The sequence below is a fragment of the Gadus morhua genome, chromosome 16 (assembly GCF_902167405.1).
Source record: "Gadus morhua chromosome 16, gadMor3.0, whole genome shotgun sequence".
Lineage (NCBI taxonomy): Eukaryota > Metazoa > Chordata > Actinopteri > Gadiformes > Gadidae > Gadus > Gadus morhua.
The window spans coordinates 13,201,404-13,219,779 of NC_044063.1; the positions used below are offsets into that span (position 1 = coordinate 13,201,404).

The following is an 18,376-nucleotide window of genomic DNA, read 5'->3' on the forward strand; positions in this document are numbered from 1 at the left end:
CTAAAGGTTGTCAGCATCAACCCTCCTCACTGAAGTAAATTTCCTCCCCAGCCATGATAATTAAATAAATCTGAAAGATTAAACCCACTCGGATCTGTTTAACGCTCTTGTTAGAGAGAGAGAATTATGTCATTCTCTCTCGCTCTATATCTCTATCCCCCCTGTTGGCTTTCTCTATCGCATGCTAATTTTTATTTTTACAATTTTAATCCATTGCATTGAAAGAATGTCCCTTCCTTCTTTCGATCCGACATACAAGGTAAAATTGAATCTACAACCAAGGTAAAAGGAACCTGGCAATTTCCTGTGGATCCGAGCCTTCGGGGTATTGGTGGGGCCAAGCCGGACAGACAAAGCACTCCGGTCCGCTCTACGTCGGCCCCATTGAGGGCTTTATGAGAGGGCAGCCGAGTTGGGCTAAAACGCTAACAAAGCTAGCACTGACATTTAGGTATGCTCGGTTTAGCAAGGCCTTCAATACTCCTCAAGGTACTAAAAATACACGGTTCAAATCAACGCATAACCTACCCAGTTCAATCTCTGCGCTAATGTTCTCATGTCCCGCGTGAAAACATGTTGTGTATCGCCGTTAACGTCCTAGCAGTGAGACGTTGACAATGTTGGTGCGCTGCTTTAGCACGAAATGCTACCGCCGTGAGGTGGCAGCATGCGCGGCTATGGCTATCCATGTTTCATCTCCATCCAAGGACAGAAACACCCAGGGTCGGATTTGCCAATTAAAATGAAAGTTGTAAACTGAACTGATCTTGGGGGTGTCTATGTCCCCCCCTCACCTAAAACCCCTTTTGCACTAGTTTTTCCTCCAAAATACAAAGTACACTTACACAGTGAGGCGCCTGTAGGTTTAGACCAAGTTGTTCCACCTAGGAGCACATACAGAGAATAACAAGTGGTGCTCATGAAATCACTGTAGAGGGAGAGAGATAAATAGATAGATAGATAGATAGATAGATAGATAGATAGATAGATAGATAGATAGATAGATAGATAGATAGATAGATAGATAGATAGATAGATATACGAAGGTAGATCCATGCATGCATGCACGCATACATGCATACATATACACACAAACAGACACATAGAGAGGTAGATAGATACTATGTATGCAGTGTATGTGTGGAGAGAGAGAGAGAGAGAGAGAGAGAGAGAGAGAGAGAGAGAGAGAGAGAGAGAGAGAGAGAGAGAGAGAGAGAGAGAGAGAGAGAGAGATACTTTTTTAGCAACCTAGAGATCAGATTAATAATGGTAATAGGCCCAGGCAGTAGTATTGGGAGTACTAGAAGTAATACAATAAGATAGTAACTAGATTAGAAGATAAATAATATTTAGTATGCCTTATATGGGTTCATACATTTGAACCCATATGTATGAGCTATGGGCTCATACATTTTTGTTATATAATATTAATAACATGTATCACAATCATAATGTATGTTTGTCTCTATCACAAACTAATAGGCTGGGGATAATGTCTTCCACTATTGACCAAATCTAAGCCTCCTCCCACATAGAGGTTCTCCATCCGTCCTCATGCTTCTGAGATGACCATGCATCCCCTTCACCCCTCCCTGCTCGTGGCTGGAATTGCCCCCAATCTGTTTGCCATGGAAGATAAGGTCCTGGGTCGTGTGTGTGTTGGTGTGGGTGAGGGCGGGGGATGGGTGGGTGTGTGGATACGGCCTAGGACCTCTCCACATTACTTTCATTTGGGACGTCAATTTCCCAAGTATAGCTACGAATACTATGTCAGAAATCATGCACCGCTTATTGGATTAGAGGAAACAAAGGAAATCTCATTATGCCAACAAAGCCATTATAACAAAATTATGTATAAAGCAATTTCAACACACAAGCTCATTTCATTATGGCTTAATGACGGTGTATGCCTTAAGCTTAATCACAGTTTTGTGTTAAAGAGAACCTGAAAACCATGATCTCTCACTATTAGAAGTCATAACTGTACTCTGGTGCAACTGCCCAAGTATCATACTCTTACCTGTTCCGGAAACATTCTTAGCGGTGTAGTAAAGTGTAGTAAAGTGCACATTCCCACAAGATAAGCTGTTTCTGTGTCTGACAAGTTCTAACCTTAATTTTATTTATTAAATGTAGCATTGATGGATAAATGCATTTCCTATATAAACAAACCTCCTGTAGATACACAATACAGTCAAACCCCTTTTTGAAACTGTTGCCATGCATTTAAAATGGATTTTCTAATTTGTTCCATTGAACGAGGAAGAAGTGTGATGGTTGGTGCTACCGTGCAGATCCTCATCTTAGATGTGAAGCTCTGCATCCAATCTAATTCTACAGTTCATGTTTTCCTTCAATCTAGTGAATGTACCCAAACAGAACCGGGACGCCTCGGATATTGTGGAGTTCAAATTCATGTGATCCAAGAAGATTGTGTTCAAATAAGAGCTCTGTAATTGAGTCCAACACCTTCATGTTTAAACAAACACCTGATTGTTTAAACATTATGAAGCGAGACCTCAGTTTGTCTGATCTGTGCTATGCAATTTCTTAAATTCCCTTATTAATCACCTTATTCCTATTAAAATGTTTTCATTAAGAAGATACTTGATCCAAAGCTACGCCCAAGGGAGGTTCAACAAGCAAACAACTTCAAGGAGCTTTGAGTTGCAATCTACCGTATTCCGTAGAAACAATCTACCATATAGCTACAATCTACCATATTCCATTCTTTTTTTTTTCTTATTATTATTTTATATCTACCATATTCCATAGCTACAATCTACCATATTCTATAGCTACAATCCACCATAGCCTGTAGATACAATCAGCCATATTCTGGAGATACAATCCACCATAGCCTGTAGATACAATCAGCCATATTCTGGAGATACAATCGACCATATTCTCTAGTTACAATCTACCAGAATCTAGAGCTACAATCTACCATATTCTGGAGATACAATTTAATATATTCTGGAAATACAATCTACCATATTCTGGAGTTACAATCTATCATGTCTATGTAAAACAATGCTACTGTAATGTAAGCGTTTACTGGGGTGGCAGTGGCTCAGGTGGTCGAGCAGGTTTTCTGGCAACCAGAATATTGACGGTGCCATCCTGGGGCTCCTCCTAGCTAGAGTGTCGAGGTGCCCCTGAGCAAGACTCCTCACCCGAACCACTCCCGACCAGCTGGCTAATGCCCTGCGTGGCTGACACCGCTGTCGATGTGTGAATGTGTGTATGAATGGGTGAATGAGAGGCACAAATTGCAAGGCGCTTTGAGTGGACACTGGACAGAAAGGCGCATTCTAAATGCAGTCAGTTTACTATTTACCATTGCCGTGTATTGAATAAATCCTATTAGCAAAAGCCAAGGCGTAGCGCAATAAAAAGAACATTCTCATGTGGCGCTTAGCAAGAGTGGCATCCCTGGTATTAGCTAAATCATTATTTGCATAACCATGGCGTAGTTTAGAAAACATTGGCTGCAGACAACCCCGGAATGGAAATAGATTTTTATCAGCTTGTTTCGTCTTAAATGTTTCCGAGGAAACAAGCCGATAAAAATCTATTTCCATTTGGTTCCACATGGTTTCTGCAATGTCATCAAGGCAGGAGAGGAAGCAGGCTTAAAATCACAAATTATCTTGATAACACCGTTGGGGTGTCTTCTAAGTGTGCCCTTCACGCCCATAAATCCGGAAGATCAATATATGTCCCTCTTGCATCCAGTCCCATCCCCCATGAGGGTCCTGTGTTACTGGAGATGTGCTCTGACTCGTATCCCAGCAGCAAGAATGGCGTCTTAACAATACCACATTCCAGTCTCTGTTATCACCATGTATCGGAGATGGTTGTATACAGACATCAATACCTAATGTTTGTATCGTTGCTGTGGACATGTCGCTGTAGCTGCTCGTGGCTTTCTAAAAGGAGAAGGAAAAAAGGTCTTTAGGGGCACACCCATTAACATGCAGTTATGTAGCCAAGCAATTACTGCTTGGCCGTTTGGTCAGCGTCTCTCTGAGGCTCCCTAACCGAAACCCGTCCCCACTAGCTTGTTAGAAGCTTGCTAATGTATGAGTTGGGATGTGCTAGCTTTCCCGGTTTGTAATGATTTACGTGGAAGAAGCCACGATCATGCAAGCATCTGAGGAGACCAATTAGTGTTTTTAACTTTGATATAATTTTAAAATACACCATCGCCGGCAGATGTGTGCTAGGCTTTTAAGATTCTCAGTGAGAGACGTGAGAGAGCAAGAGAGTGATATTCTCCCAAGGAAATTCCCTATGGATTTGCGGCATTCCTTTTGACAGTTTGCTCACATGAGGTGAATATGAAAACGGTTTTGCATTGCTGTTTTTTGCAGATGAAATGCAATACTGCGAGGGGAACAATGTTAGTGTGTGCTTATTTTCACAGGTTTGAGAAAACACAAACAAATATGTTTCGATATATTTTTACCTCCATCATTATTCACAGGATGAGTCATCAGGGCAGCTCACTCTGAAATCAGGGGCTTTGGTCCTTTGTCTGGTACAATAGATGGTCAAGAGACCTTGCATGCTTCAACTGACTGAAATTAAATCAAGAATACTGTTTTGTTAGAAGCATATATTGAGATAATAATAGAGTCCTTAACACAACCCCCCCAACAGCTATTTAAAAATATGTTCCCACAAATTATAAATGTCATGGAGCAAAGAATCCACCACGGTCATCACAATAAACGAGTGATGCGTATAGTATTCATAAAGTGGTATAAAGTGGTATGGCAGTATAAATTATAGTACCAGCCCATAACGTTGTTGCTACGCCTCGGGCTCTAAGTTCCCCTCGTATAAAAGCCAATTTCAAATCAGCCTATAATGATGCAGTTCTGTGTCTCTGTACAGCACAGCTACAGCCTCAACTAAAGTTGACAAACATTTTTCCTTTTGCAGATTTAGATCCTGCACTCTAACAGTGAATTCAAGCCACAGGTTTTACCTTAGCCGAACTTCAAAACATTTGAACATTCTTCCAGGAAAGTAGGCCTGCTGTGCTCTTTGGAAAACGCTATTTCACAGAAATGGAGCCACCAAGGGTGTGCAAATTCTTCAGGCGAAGCCTTCACACCAAAAAATACAATTTATTTGATATTGTCACTGCCTCCTTTTATTTGATGTAGAGACATCCGTTGTATGAAAGAAGTGTGTCTGAGTCAGACTGCATTGATGGCTTGGTAAAGTGTCGTTCATTTCTTCACTTCACGGCAGACCTTGAAGGCTGAGCCGTGGTGATGGCTGCCAGGCGTTTTAATGAAAGCTGTGATGGCTCTACATTGTGACATGGGGACGGTCTTGAAGCACGGCATGTCTTTTTTCTGTTCAGGGAGGGTTCTTGGGGTGTGTGTGTGTGTGTTAGTGTTGTTCCCATTCCAACTTTTTGACTTTGAAACGTTACCAGCTTTGGTTCCGTGATATTGACACCAAATCGATACTACAGCATACCAATGATAGCCCAGTGTTTCTGGAAGAATTGCAAAAATCGACATCGCGTCTATTAAAAATATATATATATTGACACTTTAACTAAGAACATTATTCTGTTCAAGACACATGGTGTCTTGAACAGAATTGCAGACTAAGAACATTATTCTGCTCAACACACCATGTGTCTTGAACAGAATAATGTTCTTAGTTAATTCGTCAATAAATATTCTTGAATTTATATTTTTACTTTAATTTATTTTGCACTTATGTTTTAACTCAATAGAGTTAAACCGACTTCAACACTTTAACATCGTTATCAACATCTATTGATGCTTTAATATAGCCAAGGGCCTAATTCACAATTTTGTGTAAAAACAGGACCAGGGGTAGGTTGAACATCGCCCAAGGACTTTTCTAAGAGTTTCACGCTGTATATCTACTTTAATATCTCTTCAACTTTATACATATTTCTCTAATTCGTAACTATGTTACCACTACTTTTCTACTGTTTCTGTGCTGCAATGCAAAAGTATCGCTTGGACCATCCCTTGAACATGATTGGGAGCCATGATTTGAAAACATGTCCAGCCGATTCCACACTTGAAGCTGTAGTTTGACCCTGTTGCCCTTAACTCCACATAGCCCACTTACTCCTGCTATCTGTCATAGGAATCCAAGAGCCTTGATAAACACACTCGGCCCACTAAGCATGCCCACTTTGCCAGAGTCACAGTAGTTATTTTTCACTGGACGCTGCCTGTGTATATTTTCCTGTGTGTGTGCGTGTGCGTGTGTGTGTGTGTGTGCGTGCGTGCGTGCATGCGTGCGTGCGTGTGTGTGATAAAGATAATTTTGTCGAGACATGATCTCCCCTTACTTTCGGCCATGTTTTTGTTTTGGAACCACAGCATTTTAAAAGTTGGCTGAGAATCATGACTAAGGCATAATAAATACAGGTCTACCTCCATTCTGATGTGATAGCCAAATAGTAGCCTATGTGTTACACAAACAGTTTCATTTACCTCTGCCTTTCCCCTTATACTGGTTCAATTTGACAAGGTCAGCTATAATTGAATCAGACTTTTGGATCAGGTGCCACATAGTCATGGTGCTGCTCTGAATTTAAAACAGAGGAGCACGTCCAGCCCTTCATTTGACAATGTGTAACAACTGCATCGGAAAGGTCATCCTCATCCATAATTTCAGACATCTGTTGCATGGGCTTTGTGTTCTAAGCGTCCTAACATATATTGCTGCTTTTGGCAGACTTTCATCTCAGCTGGAACGTGTTACTCTATATTCTCATCACTGCAGTGATTGATTGCACATAGCCTATACTCAGTGCCTGAATCTAATCTTTTGCATGCTTTGATGGATACTTCCGGTTTATTTTGTGAGGCACTCTATTTTTAGAGATTTTGCTCACAGACGTTGGAGCTAATGTTAGTAATGCTCTACTAGTCAGAAGAATATTCAGACCAATGTTTTAAATTTTTTCGATGTTTGCAAGACTTGCCTTTGTAGCTTGGCTTATTAGCCTTATTAGAACTTCTAGTCTGGATAACCAAGCTAAGCATTACTAACCTAGATTAGCCTTTCTAACCTAGGTTAACATTAATGAGCAGTATGATCCTGGCTAGCCTAGGTTAGCATTAGTAGCCTAGATAAGCTTGACTAGCCGAGGTTAGCATTATTAGCCTAGGTAAGCTTGACAAGCCCAGGTTAGAATTACCAGGCTAGGTTTGCTATAAAATATCATACATTATCCTTCGTTAAGCGATTGTTTGACCATCAGTATTCTCTTGGCTAAAGGTTCCCATGAGACGGTGATACCATATGCACAGGAGCTGTCTTTAGATGGATGACAACATTAACTGCCATCACCGTCTTACTATAGAAGGAAAAAAAAACCAAGGACAGTAAGGTGACATACTAATGAGATGGACCGCTGGCAATTATCCACACGGGCAAAGTTCAATCCATGCCTCCTTGGGATGTGTCTTGGAGCCCACTCCTGGTTCCACACTCGATCCCGGGTGTCGACATTACACAAACCTCTCGTAAGATGTGGAGAGTAACGAAAAGGAATGGCCCATTCCATCGCCTCAGATCCATCGCTAAAGACTCAGATCTCCCCCATGCTTTGTTGCTTAACGACAACGCCACATCCTTTTGCCATCACTTTGTATCGCCCCTCTATTCATTACCCAGGCAATTTCCCCAAGTGATCGTCCCATCGCAGCCATCCGTCAGAACGCAGACTGACAAACCATTAGGGCGCCGATGCCTCAGATCTGTCTGGTGCCCCCCCGCAAGAGGCGAGTCAGAACTCGACACCATCTTACTGCTACACTTCTGGGTATGTGAGGGGGGGGGCGGGCTGGGGGGTGACTGGTGCAGTGGGAGATGCACGCCCTTGGGCGGTGTTTTCTCTGCCGGCGTTCTTCTCCGTGGCAGGGAGGGGAAGGCAGAGCCGGTTGCAGACAGTGCTCTAACTTGTGTACCCCTGAGTCTGCGACTGAGTATTGATGAGTAATTAACGCAGAATCATAAAAAAAACATGGTGTTCTCCTTTAATTCATTTTCCGACCGGGATCGATGAAGTCTTTTTATATCTGTGTCTGACTCTGTATCATCGAGTCTTTCTGAGATAATCGTGAATCGGGAGCCCGGGGGTGTTGGCTGGTGAATGTTAATACATTTTCTTAATGTCGTTATGACCGGACCACCGAATGACCGGACCACCGAAAATGGGGGAGAGTTGGAATGCTATTGAAGAAGTGATAGAGTGGTTATGGTCAGGGCAGGATGTCAAGGTCATCACAAAGCCCTTGCTACTGTGTCTCCATCCGAACGAATGAGCATCACTTCTCCTGATATCATCTGGGCAGCGTTTGCTAGGCTGGATGATCATGAATCCTTGTGATACAAAAAAAAGGATACATACGACTGTAGGTTTCTGTTAGGCAACTCCACCCCCTCACTCTATCGTCCTCAAAAATATCCTCGACTATATCCTTGATCCTGCCCCGCTGGCCATAGCTATAACCCAACACTTTGTGTGGGATAAAGTACTTCATCATACCTGTTTGTGAAACCCGCCCCTGCCTTCTCCCAGGAACCACCAGTGTGCAAACACAACGACCAGCCTCCAGATGGATTGCTTTTATTCAAAGATCTTTTGAGGGTTTCTGATAAAAACCTGTTTGTAGTAGCTTCGCCTGACGACAGTGGGGCTTTATGCTCTGACTGTTGTATGTTTCCTCCCCTTGCCTGCATTCCACCTGTATCATTACCTCAGGCAGAGTCGTGATAATCGTACTGACACCTGGCGCAGGATCAAATGAACCGCCGCTCTTTTTATCCCACAGATCCAATGTGACAACCGTGATAAATAAAACTAGTCTACCGGTTTTACCCCAGAGGTAAAATGCGAAAAGTTACCGCTTTAATATCTCTCTGTGTGGTATAATTAAAGCACTCTGTGGCCGATTAACGTAAACACTCGTGATGTGATTCACCTTCCGACGTCTACCCCTCCTGCGTTCGAATACCGAAAAACATTGTAATACTCATTGCATTGCTTCGGCTTGTGTTGGCAACGGTACCCATCATGAGATAGAGAAGAAATTCAGCACAACATCCCAACGTACCTCTTTTTATCAGACGTAGTTCAGGCACACAAGCTGGCAGGCTGCCTTGGTGACCGAGTGTTGAAAGTGTCCGGGATCGTTTTGAAGCTGAGTGCTTTCCCCTCTCCTTGATGGAGTCCAACTTGGCCTGCTGCTAGGGGGGTGGGGGGGGGGGGGGTTGTAAAATGTGCCAGCTTAAGAGCTGACCTGGAATTATGTTGTCACACTCGATGTGTTGAATTCGGCTCTGTGGAGGCTCATTGTGCTGGGAAGCCACACTACCGCACACACGTTGGGAAGAGGCTTAGCGCACTCTGACCCTGCGGGCTGGAGGCCAGGTGAGCCTCATGGGGGAGAGGGGCTGTGGTGCACACACGTTTACCTGCTCACCGTCTGTCTAAGCGAGCGCTCACTCTCCAATCCCACCGTTGCCACGGTGAGATTGGGTAGGCGCTCGCTCAGATGGCGTTCAGAAGAGCTCCCCCCGAGGCTCTCCGCCCGAACACCAACGGTTGGAGCGTATGGAAGCTAATGACGGCCATCCTATCTTTCTGGAACATATGGCAGCATGCGCCCACTACTGCCTGCCTGGTTCTTCATCTGGCGCCCGTGTTCTCTTTGTGTTCGCAGTATCTCTGGAGGTTCAGATCACCCCCAGCCAGGGCGAGATCAGCGTGGGAGAGTCCAAATTCTTCCTGTGTGACGGTAAGGCAATATCAATTTAAAATGGGTTTGTTTGTGTGCACTGAAACACTGAATGAATCCCAGTGTCTGCCGCGGTTCACCAGTATTACAGTTCTGTGTTAGACACGTACTGTTATTGTTTTGGAGGATTTGAATTGATAAAGGAGGGAATAAAATATTAATGTTTAAAGGTAGGCCAGGGCCTTTCCGACCTATTTCCGGTTATCTTTTCATGCCATCCTTCTTCTTTACTCTCGTCCCCTCTCCCTCCCCCCCCGCCTCCTCTCTCCCTCTCTCCCTCCCCCGCCTGCTCACCCACTCCCTATCTTCCCTGCCCCATCTCTCTCCTCTCCCCCTCAAACTCTCCCCTACCTCCTCACCCTCTCATTCACTCTCCATTTCCCCCTCTCCTCCTCTCCTTCTTCCTCCTCCCCATCTCCCTGCCCCTTCTCCCCCTCTCCCTTTCCCACCTTCTCACCCGCTCCCTGCCCCTCTCCCCCTCTCCCTTCCCCACCTCCTCACCCTCCCTCCCTCTCCCCCCTCTCCCTATCTGTGCGTGCAGTCGTGGGCACCGCCACCAAAATCGAGTGGTTTGGCCCCAGTGGGGACCGAATCGAGCAGAACCGGCCAGACATCACGGCCACGACCACCGATGAGAGCTCCAGCACCCTCACGCTCTACAAAGCTGGCACGCACCACGCCGGCACCTACAAGTGCGTGGCCAGGGATGGGGAGCGGCAGGCGGAGGCCACGGTCAACGTGAAGATCTACCGTAAGCCACGCACTGCCTACACCCAAGTATCCCATGTTTCATGAGCCATCTACTGCCTACACCCAAGTATCCCATGTTTCATGAGCCATCTACTGCCTACACCCAAGTATCCCATGTTTCATGAGCCATCTACTGCCTACACCCAAGTATCCATGCTTCATGCGCCATCTACTGCCTACACCCATGTATCCATGTTTCATGAGCCATCTACTGCTACCCCCATGTATCCACGTTTGAGTGAGGCCAGGCCTTCCTTCACTTCAACCATGCATCCACTTTGTAGTCATTCGCCTGTATTTGCCTAGTCTGTGAACCCTGAGTCCGTTTTGTGGGGGCTGATTCCTACTACATAAGAGCGGACATTCTGGGGGGCCCGCAAGGACAGTTACGACTTCTTCTGCGGTTATTTCCACAGTGGCCAGTTTACAGTAGGGTCGGGAGTCTCTTGGCACCTCCCGATTCGATTCGATTCCGATTCAGAGGTCAACGATTTGATTCTAAAACGATTATTGATGCATCTCGAAGCAATTTTCTTTTTGCTTTGCTTTGCTACTCAGTTTGCAAATCACTACCTACTTTCCTACCTTATCTAATATTTTATTAGAGAAAAAGCTTTTGTCACAAAGATGACTTTCTATGAAACTTTCAATGCAATAATCAATGCAGCTTGCATTACAACACACTAGGGAATTAGGTAAAAAATAAACTGATTTATTTATTTTTTCTTTCTAATCTTTCTTTTCTATGTCATTAAAGAAAAAGCTGCTCTTAGTCAATTATATGAATAAGAACTTGTTTGTCGTTCTTTTGTCTGGTTGTGAGTTTGCGTGCATGCTATGCCCAATGGCGTCAGAAGAATCATTTTAAAACTCCTCAAATTATTTCTCTCTGTCGAACAGAATGTTGCCGGAGGCGAACAAATTTAATTCAATTTGTTTTAATATATATATACATTTTCTTATTTTTTTATTCCGATTATTAACTTATCCGAATCGAGACAGAATCGTTCTACACAGAATCGCGATGCATCGAAGAATCTAATATTTTTCCCACCTCTAGTATACAGGGTGTTCATCTGAGACCTTTACAGACACTCTTTACAGATAGCAACAGCTGCCAAAGTTTGTGTTCTGGTCGATCCCACCCTCTGGCGATAGGATTGGTCGAAACAAATACAAATCTAAAGGAAGTGAACATCCCCGTTTCCAAAGGCTTTAGTTGGTCTGCCGTCAGACGTTAGCTGGTCCGCCGTCAGACGTTAGCTGGTCCGCCGTCAGACGTTAGCTGGTCCGCCGTCAGACGTTAGCTGGTCCGCCGTCAGACGTTAGCTGGTCCGCCGTCAGACGTTAGCTGGTCCACCGTCAGACTTTAGCTGCTCTGCCGTCAGATTGTAGCTGGTCCGCCGTCAGACGTTAGCTGGTCCGCCGTCAGACGTTAGCTGGTCCGCCGTCAGACGTTAGCTGGTCCGCCGTTAGACGTTAGCTGGTCCGCCGTCAGACGTCAGCTGGTCCAACGCCAGACTTTAGCTGGTCCACAGCCAGACTTTAGCTGGTGCGCCATCAGATTTTAGCTGGTCCGCCGAAAGACTTTAGCTGGTCCGGCGTCAGACTGTAGATATGAATCAAAAGCCTGATTTGAGAGACATTTATCCAAAGTAGCTTACAGTGAATAGATGATGCATGTCAATAAGCACGCAGGTAAATGGTTGCTCTTCTTGCTCAAGGGTACCCCTACCCATAGCTAGTCCTCAGACGCTTGGGATCGAATCCCGCACCATTTTGTCAGGGAGTCGCACACACTTACAACTAGAGGAAGTAATCCAAGTGTGTATGAACTCACAATGCTCCAACAGCTGGCGTAGGAAAACAAAAACAGGATTGATGAACGAGGGAACATTCTGTTTAAGGTGCACACTGTTTAAGGTGCACAATGCGCGAGAAGCAATTCAGATTTTCTTTCTCTTTGAGCAAAGAACAGAATTTCATGCCGTGGATGTATTCCCACCAGACCATCATGGCTGACTAATAGCACTGCACGTTCAACTTCTTCTGCCGAATTGGCTTTCTGTTGTTGTCAAATTTTCTTTGAAACGTGATCGGTACGGAGATTTCCATTCACAAAGAGTGCATCTCGGAAGAGGGGGGAATGGAGTTGACGAATACTCAGATTTAATTTGAAAAATAACATGTTTATTAAAACGCAATTATTAAAAGATTGATATTTGAAAAAAGTGGAAAACGTTGAAAATCATATTGCTTTTTCTTTGTGGCACAGCTGATTAAAAAAATTTGTCAAGCATCAAATGATAATAGAATTCGAATGACTGCATGGGATATTGACAGTCCATCCATTCATCTCTGAAGAAGCGAATCGTGGCCTCGTTCAAAGCCGCCTCCGTTTCGCTCCTGTCTTTTGCGTTGCTATTGTCAGTGTGCTCACTGACGCTTGAGGAGACCACATGTTTTTGGCACAGCTTAGTTGGTAGAATCCCTTGGATTGGAAAGCCTGTACTGCAACCACGATCAACAATCAGAGGCCGACCTCAGCTGGCCGAGAGCGCCTTTCAAAGCCCTGATTGCTCTTCATTATGTCTTATTGCTCTGCTGTGATTAACAAGCTCTTGATTATCTGAAACTCATAATTCATTTGAAGAATGATAATTAACCGGGCATTCATGTTAGAACCTGTTTTGAGGGCTATGATTGCTTTTTTGGATTTTTCGACATATCGCTTTTGGTTGGACTGTTCAGTGTTCGCTGCTAATTCAACCTCACTCACCGCTAACGACGCCTCCTTGACAGCTAGTGCTACAGCGGGACCCCCTTCATGGGTTTCTTTAGAGGTTCATATCCTGTTTCCAGTGGGATCTCAGGAGTGTTTTCTTTGGTGGGCGGTCGTCTAAATCAACACAACGTGGGCCTCTGAAGTCGATTAGCATCTTTAATGTTAAGATAAAGGCTCTTAATCAATAAACCTGACATTTCTTCAGCGGTGGGCTGAGAAAGTATGCCTATTGAAACCTGCATACTCTCTTCTGCATGGTAAAACCGACATCAGCCTCAGCTCTGCTCCGGTAGAAATGAAATGTTTCTCTTTCATTACGTATGAATGAAAGTATAACAATACAGGAAAATAATCTCATGGACAGTTACCTTTTTTATTATTTAATCAATTTAAGCGGTTCAACTGGGGTTACGCAAGTTTTTTTTTTTGGGATGGCAGGCACACTTGGAGCATTTGAAATTTTAACCGGTGAATCATTTCCCTAATGTCTGGGGGGGGGTACTCATGTATTGCACACAGTTGTATTATACATTGCTTTACTTTTATCAAATTGTATTCCTGCAATCAGAAAGGCCACCCCTAAACCCTGAGTGTTTTTTGTCAGTAATCTTGTACGTAAAGTAACGTTCCCTTCCATCTTCTATACCCCTACCACTTAAACACTTCAAACTTACACTTTACACTTACACTTTAAACTTTACTACACCTCATTCCCTAACCTTACTTATTTTTACTTACCACTGTTTTAGTTTCTCTACTTATTATTAATTTGTTTATTTTATTTGTATTATTATTATTTATTATTGTGATCTATTGATGCTGCTTCATATTTGTACATATTTGTATATATATTTTTATTTGTATTCACCTTTATTTACTTCATCTTGTATGGTCGCTGCTATGTGGCTGTTGAGGAACCATGCAAGCCTGAGTATTCTACTCTTGTGTACAATAGAATGTAATAAAAATAACTCTGACTCGGATTCTTTGCAGAGAAAATCACCTTCACCAACGCGCCGTCACCCCAGGAGTTCAACGAGGGCGACACCGCCATCCTGGTGTGTGATGTCATCAGCACCCCGCCCCCCACGGTGTTCTGGAAGCACAAAGGCTCCCGCATCCAGCCGGAGAAAGACGGTAAGATCGCTGCTCGCTGCGCAGTGCTCGCTGCTCGCTGCTGCCTGCCGCTGTCGTCGCCTGTCCTCCTCTTCAGACCCCGCCCCCTCGGTTGTTTGTTCTTTGTTGTTTGTTGTTTACATGCCGGTAATTCCTCCCCACAGCTCAGCAGGGGGCGCGGGTACGAGCAGAATAACAGTGGGGTTTGGTGAAGAGCCGCAGATGTAGAGCTTCACTGCAGAGGGACGCCTGTTTGTTTGTGGGATTCTCAGCGTTTTCGTGCAGGAAGTTGAAGATGTTAATTTATTTTCGGGATTAGATTGGATTGGATTAGATTATTTTATTTATCCCCCAGGGAGAGGACATTAAGGCGTAAGAGATCAATAAGTGATCACAAAATCCATAATAGAATATAGGCCCTCTTATGAATAATGCAGCTCATCTGCATTGCTCACCAAATCATATTTATACGACGGACTAAAGAAGGAATTGGATCTGGTTGGTTGGAATCTTATGAATATCAAACCTCGGAGTGGCAGGCACATGCCTCGTCTCCAGTTCAGTTGATGGCAATTTGAATTTGAATTGAATTTGCAATCAATGAATGTCGCGATTGACAATTATTCCTAGAAAATGCATGAAAGAAATTGAGGGTATATATAGTTTGCCACTTGGGATGATATTTTTGTTTTTCAAATAAAAAAAAAAAATATATATTATTATTTACGACAGAAAAAAACTGATTCGAAAGTATTTCTAAATTGTAATCATTGCCTACTTATCCTACACTTTATATTCCAATGTCTCTCTTTCTTCATTGCTTTGCAGTAAAATATTAATTGGCTTTGAATGGAGGAGTCTTGTTGAAGTCCCACCCTCTCACCCTTGGCACTGAGCAATATGATTATGTTTGGTGTTTCCGTGGTTATCGGCCGCTTCAAGATAATAACTCCCAGCCATGTGTGGCCTGGTTCACTCCCTCCGATCTCCACACGCCTCTGGTTATTCTGGCCACATCCAGCACTGCAGCAGTGTGTGTGTGTGTGTGTGTGTGTGTGCGTCTCTGTATCTGTGTGTGTGTTCGGGTGTGTGGTTGTCTGTGTGTGTGCGTGTGTGCGTTTATGTTTGTGTGGGTGTGAATGTGGTTGTGTGGGTGAGTGTGGTTGTGGTTTTTTGTGTGTTCGTCTATGTGTGTGTGTATGTGTCTTTCAGTGTGTGGGTGTGTGTGTCTGTGTGTGTGTGCGTGTGTGTGTGTGGTTTTGTGGGTGAGTGTGGTTGTGCATGTGTCTGTGTCCATGTGTGTGTGGGGGTGTGTGTGCGTGTGTGGGGGTGTGTGTGCGTGTGTGTGTCTGCGTCCATGTGTGTGTGGGGGTGTATGCGTGTCTGTGTGTATGTGTGTGTGTCTGTGTCCATGTGTATGTGCGGGTATGTGGGGGTGTGTGTGTGTGTGGGCGGGGCTTCTGGCCTGCTTCAAGTGTTAAAGTGCTGTGTGGTCACCAGCTCGCTGCGAACGCGGGATGAAGGGAGTGTTGTTGCTGGTTGAAGCTGGATAAAGCTGGTTGAAGCTGGCTGTTTTGGGGTGTTTGGAGTGGGTGGGAGGAAGGTGCTCAAACACCACTTTCAGAATGTGTCACTCCATTTGGACTTGCGTGGTTAACATTCAATAGATCCATCTGCTTTGAGCTCCCATTGATCGCCATCAAGAAACAAAAAGACCCGACGCACTTAACAATTCTGAGGGCAGGGATACACGGTGTGTTTGAATAACAGATTGCCAGATGTATAATTAATGTCAGAATCATCCATAATTAAAATGTAACATTTGGAAAATAAAAACAAGAAAAGGCCGAAGGAATCAGACAAATCGAAATGCTAAGATCGGTTTTTCGCGTTGGACGTTTTTCCAAAACATGATTTCCCAAACGGGGTCATGTCTGTGTGTGTGTGAACCCAGCCTCCAGGGATCGGATTTGTCTAAACAAATAAGAAGTTAAAGAGAGTTGACCGCCCCCTTCCCCCAGACTTTAGCTGGTCTTCCCCCAGACTTTAGCTGCTCCGCCGTCAGCCTGTAGATATGAATCTAACGCCTAATCTGTGAGACTAACCTTCATCCATAGCAATTTACAGTGAATACATGATACAGGTCAATAAGCACTCAGGTAAAGGGTTGGCCTGCTCAATCGGCCGTCCGAGAAACGCTCCAACGTGTCCGGGGCTGACCTCACCGGGGTTCTGATGTTCTGCTCTGTGTTCCCCCAGTGCGCTTCAAGGTGCTGGCCAACAACCACCTCCAGATCCGCGGCATCAAGAAGACTGACGAGGGCTCGTACACCTGCGAGGGCCGGCTCATGGCCCGAGGCGAGATCGACATGCGCTTCATCCAGGTCATGGTCAACGGTCAGCCTCCACTCCTCCCCTGCCTCTAACTCGTTGGTTGCTCTTTGGTATGCAGGCGCTCCCCTGGCGGGCGTAAACAGAGGAGGCGCGTGGGTGGCCGTGTGTGGGCCAGGGTTTTTCCCCGTTGATGGTATCTGCTACGAGCTAATGCAGTAAACATCCCTGCTTTTGACCTGAGACATCATGCCTTGAATTCTCTTTCTCTCTCTCTTTCTCTGTCTCTTTATGTCTCTCTCTCTCTCTCTCTCTCTCTCTCTCTCTCTCTCTCTCTCTCTCTCTCTCTCTCTCTCTCTCTCTCTCTCTCTCTCTCTCTCTCTCTCTGTCTCTCTATGTCTCTCTCTCTAACTCTCTCTCTGCCCACCAGTGCTGCCCACCATCCGGGTGTGGCAGACGGAGGTGAACTCCACCGCTGACGTCGGTCAGACCGCCACGCTGACATGCGCCGTCGACGGCTACCCTGAGCCCACCGTGACCTGGACACGGTGAGGAGCACACACACACACACACACACACAAACACACAAACACAAAGACAGACACGTATACAAACGCACATACACACAGGCACACACACACACACACACACAAACACGTGCACACACACAGACACGCATCCAACAAACACATCCCACGCACACACAGACAGACAGCCAACAAACACATCCCACACACACACACACACACACATCCCACACACACAGAGGGTGTCAGAGGTGACACATCACTACAGAAGACCCCCCGACAAGCAATACAAAGCGCGGGCCGTGGTGTTGTGATGCCGTCACAATGGCTGCAGTCAGGCGGTCAGGTGGTCAGCCCAAACACAAAGCCACCGGCGCCAGGTCCAACAGGAGGGTTGCTCTTGTCTACCTGACTCAAGCATGGGGACAAAAGGCTCCTGTCTTTACTGAGATGCTCCGGCCTGCTGTACTACATCTGCTGCCTCCATTGTCTTCTTGCTGCTGGAGTGCAGGGGGGGTGGGGGGGGGATGAAAAGTGGCAATCTGCGCTATTGTGATCACGGTAGGAAGTACAATTATATTTTTAGATGAGTGAAGACATTTATGGAAATGATTCAGATGTTACGAGCCACATGCTTGGCAGTTGGTGTGTGGGAGAGTCAAGTTCAAAGCAGTTAATTGCACTTGTCAGAGTACCTAGTAAAAATAGCGCGCCGATATTCTGAGGTTACTTATCAAATGGATGTGGAAGCTCTTGGTAATGCAAAGCAGACGATCTGTCTCCTTTTTCATCCCTTTCTTCGTTTGGAATTACGCCTGTGATGTAAAATAATATTGAAACCACAATATATTGTGAAGGCATTCCTTTCTTCATAATTCTCCCCAATGTTAAGCTGCCATATCGCACCAAAGACTTTTATCTTGAAAACCAATTACTGGAAATGAGATCATTTGAATAACTATCTCACTATCGTTCCCATTTTCGTAATTTTTCGCCCCCACACTTAGTTTTTTCCCCCCTCATCCTGATCTCTCCCTCATCACAGATCC

The 18,376-nt window shown here is 44.8% G+C and overlaps 1 protein-coding gene across 16 annotated transcripts in view; it reads left to right on the forward strand.

Annotated features, from left to right (window-relative positions):
- ncam1b (neural cell adhesion molecule 1b) overlaps positions 1–18,376 on the forward strand; it is an 81,318-nt gene that overhangs the window by 26,334 nt on the left and 36,608 nt on the right. For all 16 annotated transcript variants that reach the window (XM_030380808.1, XM_030380809.1, XM_030380810.1 and 13 more), the window contains exons 2-6: positions 9,744–9,818; positions 10,360–10,569; positions 14,347–14,490; positions 16,729–16,866; positions 17,231–17,348. In XM_030380808.1, coding sequence (XP_030236668.1) covers positions 9,744–9,818; positions 10,360–10,569; positions 14,347–14,490; positions 16,729–16,866; positions 17,231–17,348 — 685 coding nt within the window. The remainder of the gene's footprint in view (positions 1–9,743; positions 9,819–10,359; positions 10,570–14,346; positions 14,491–16,728; positions 16,867–17,230; positions 17,349–18,376) is intronic.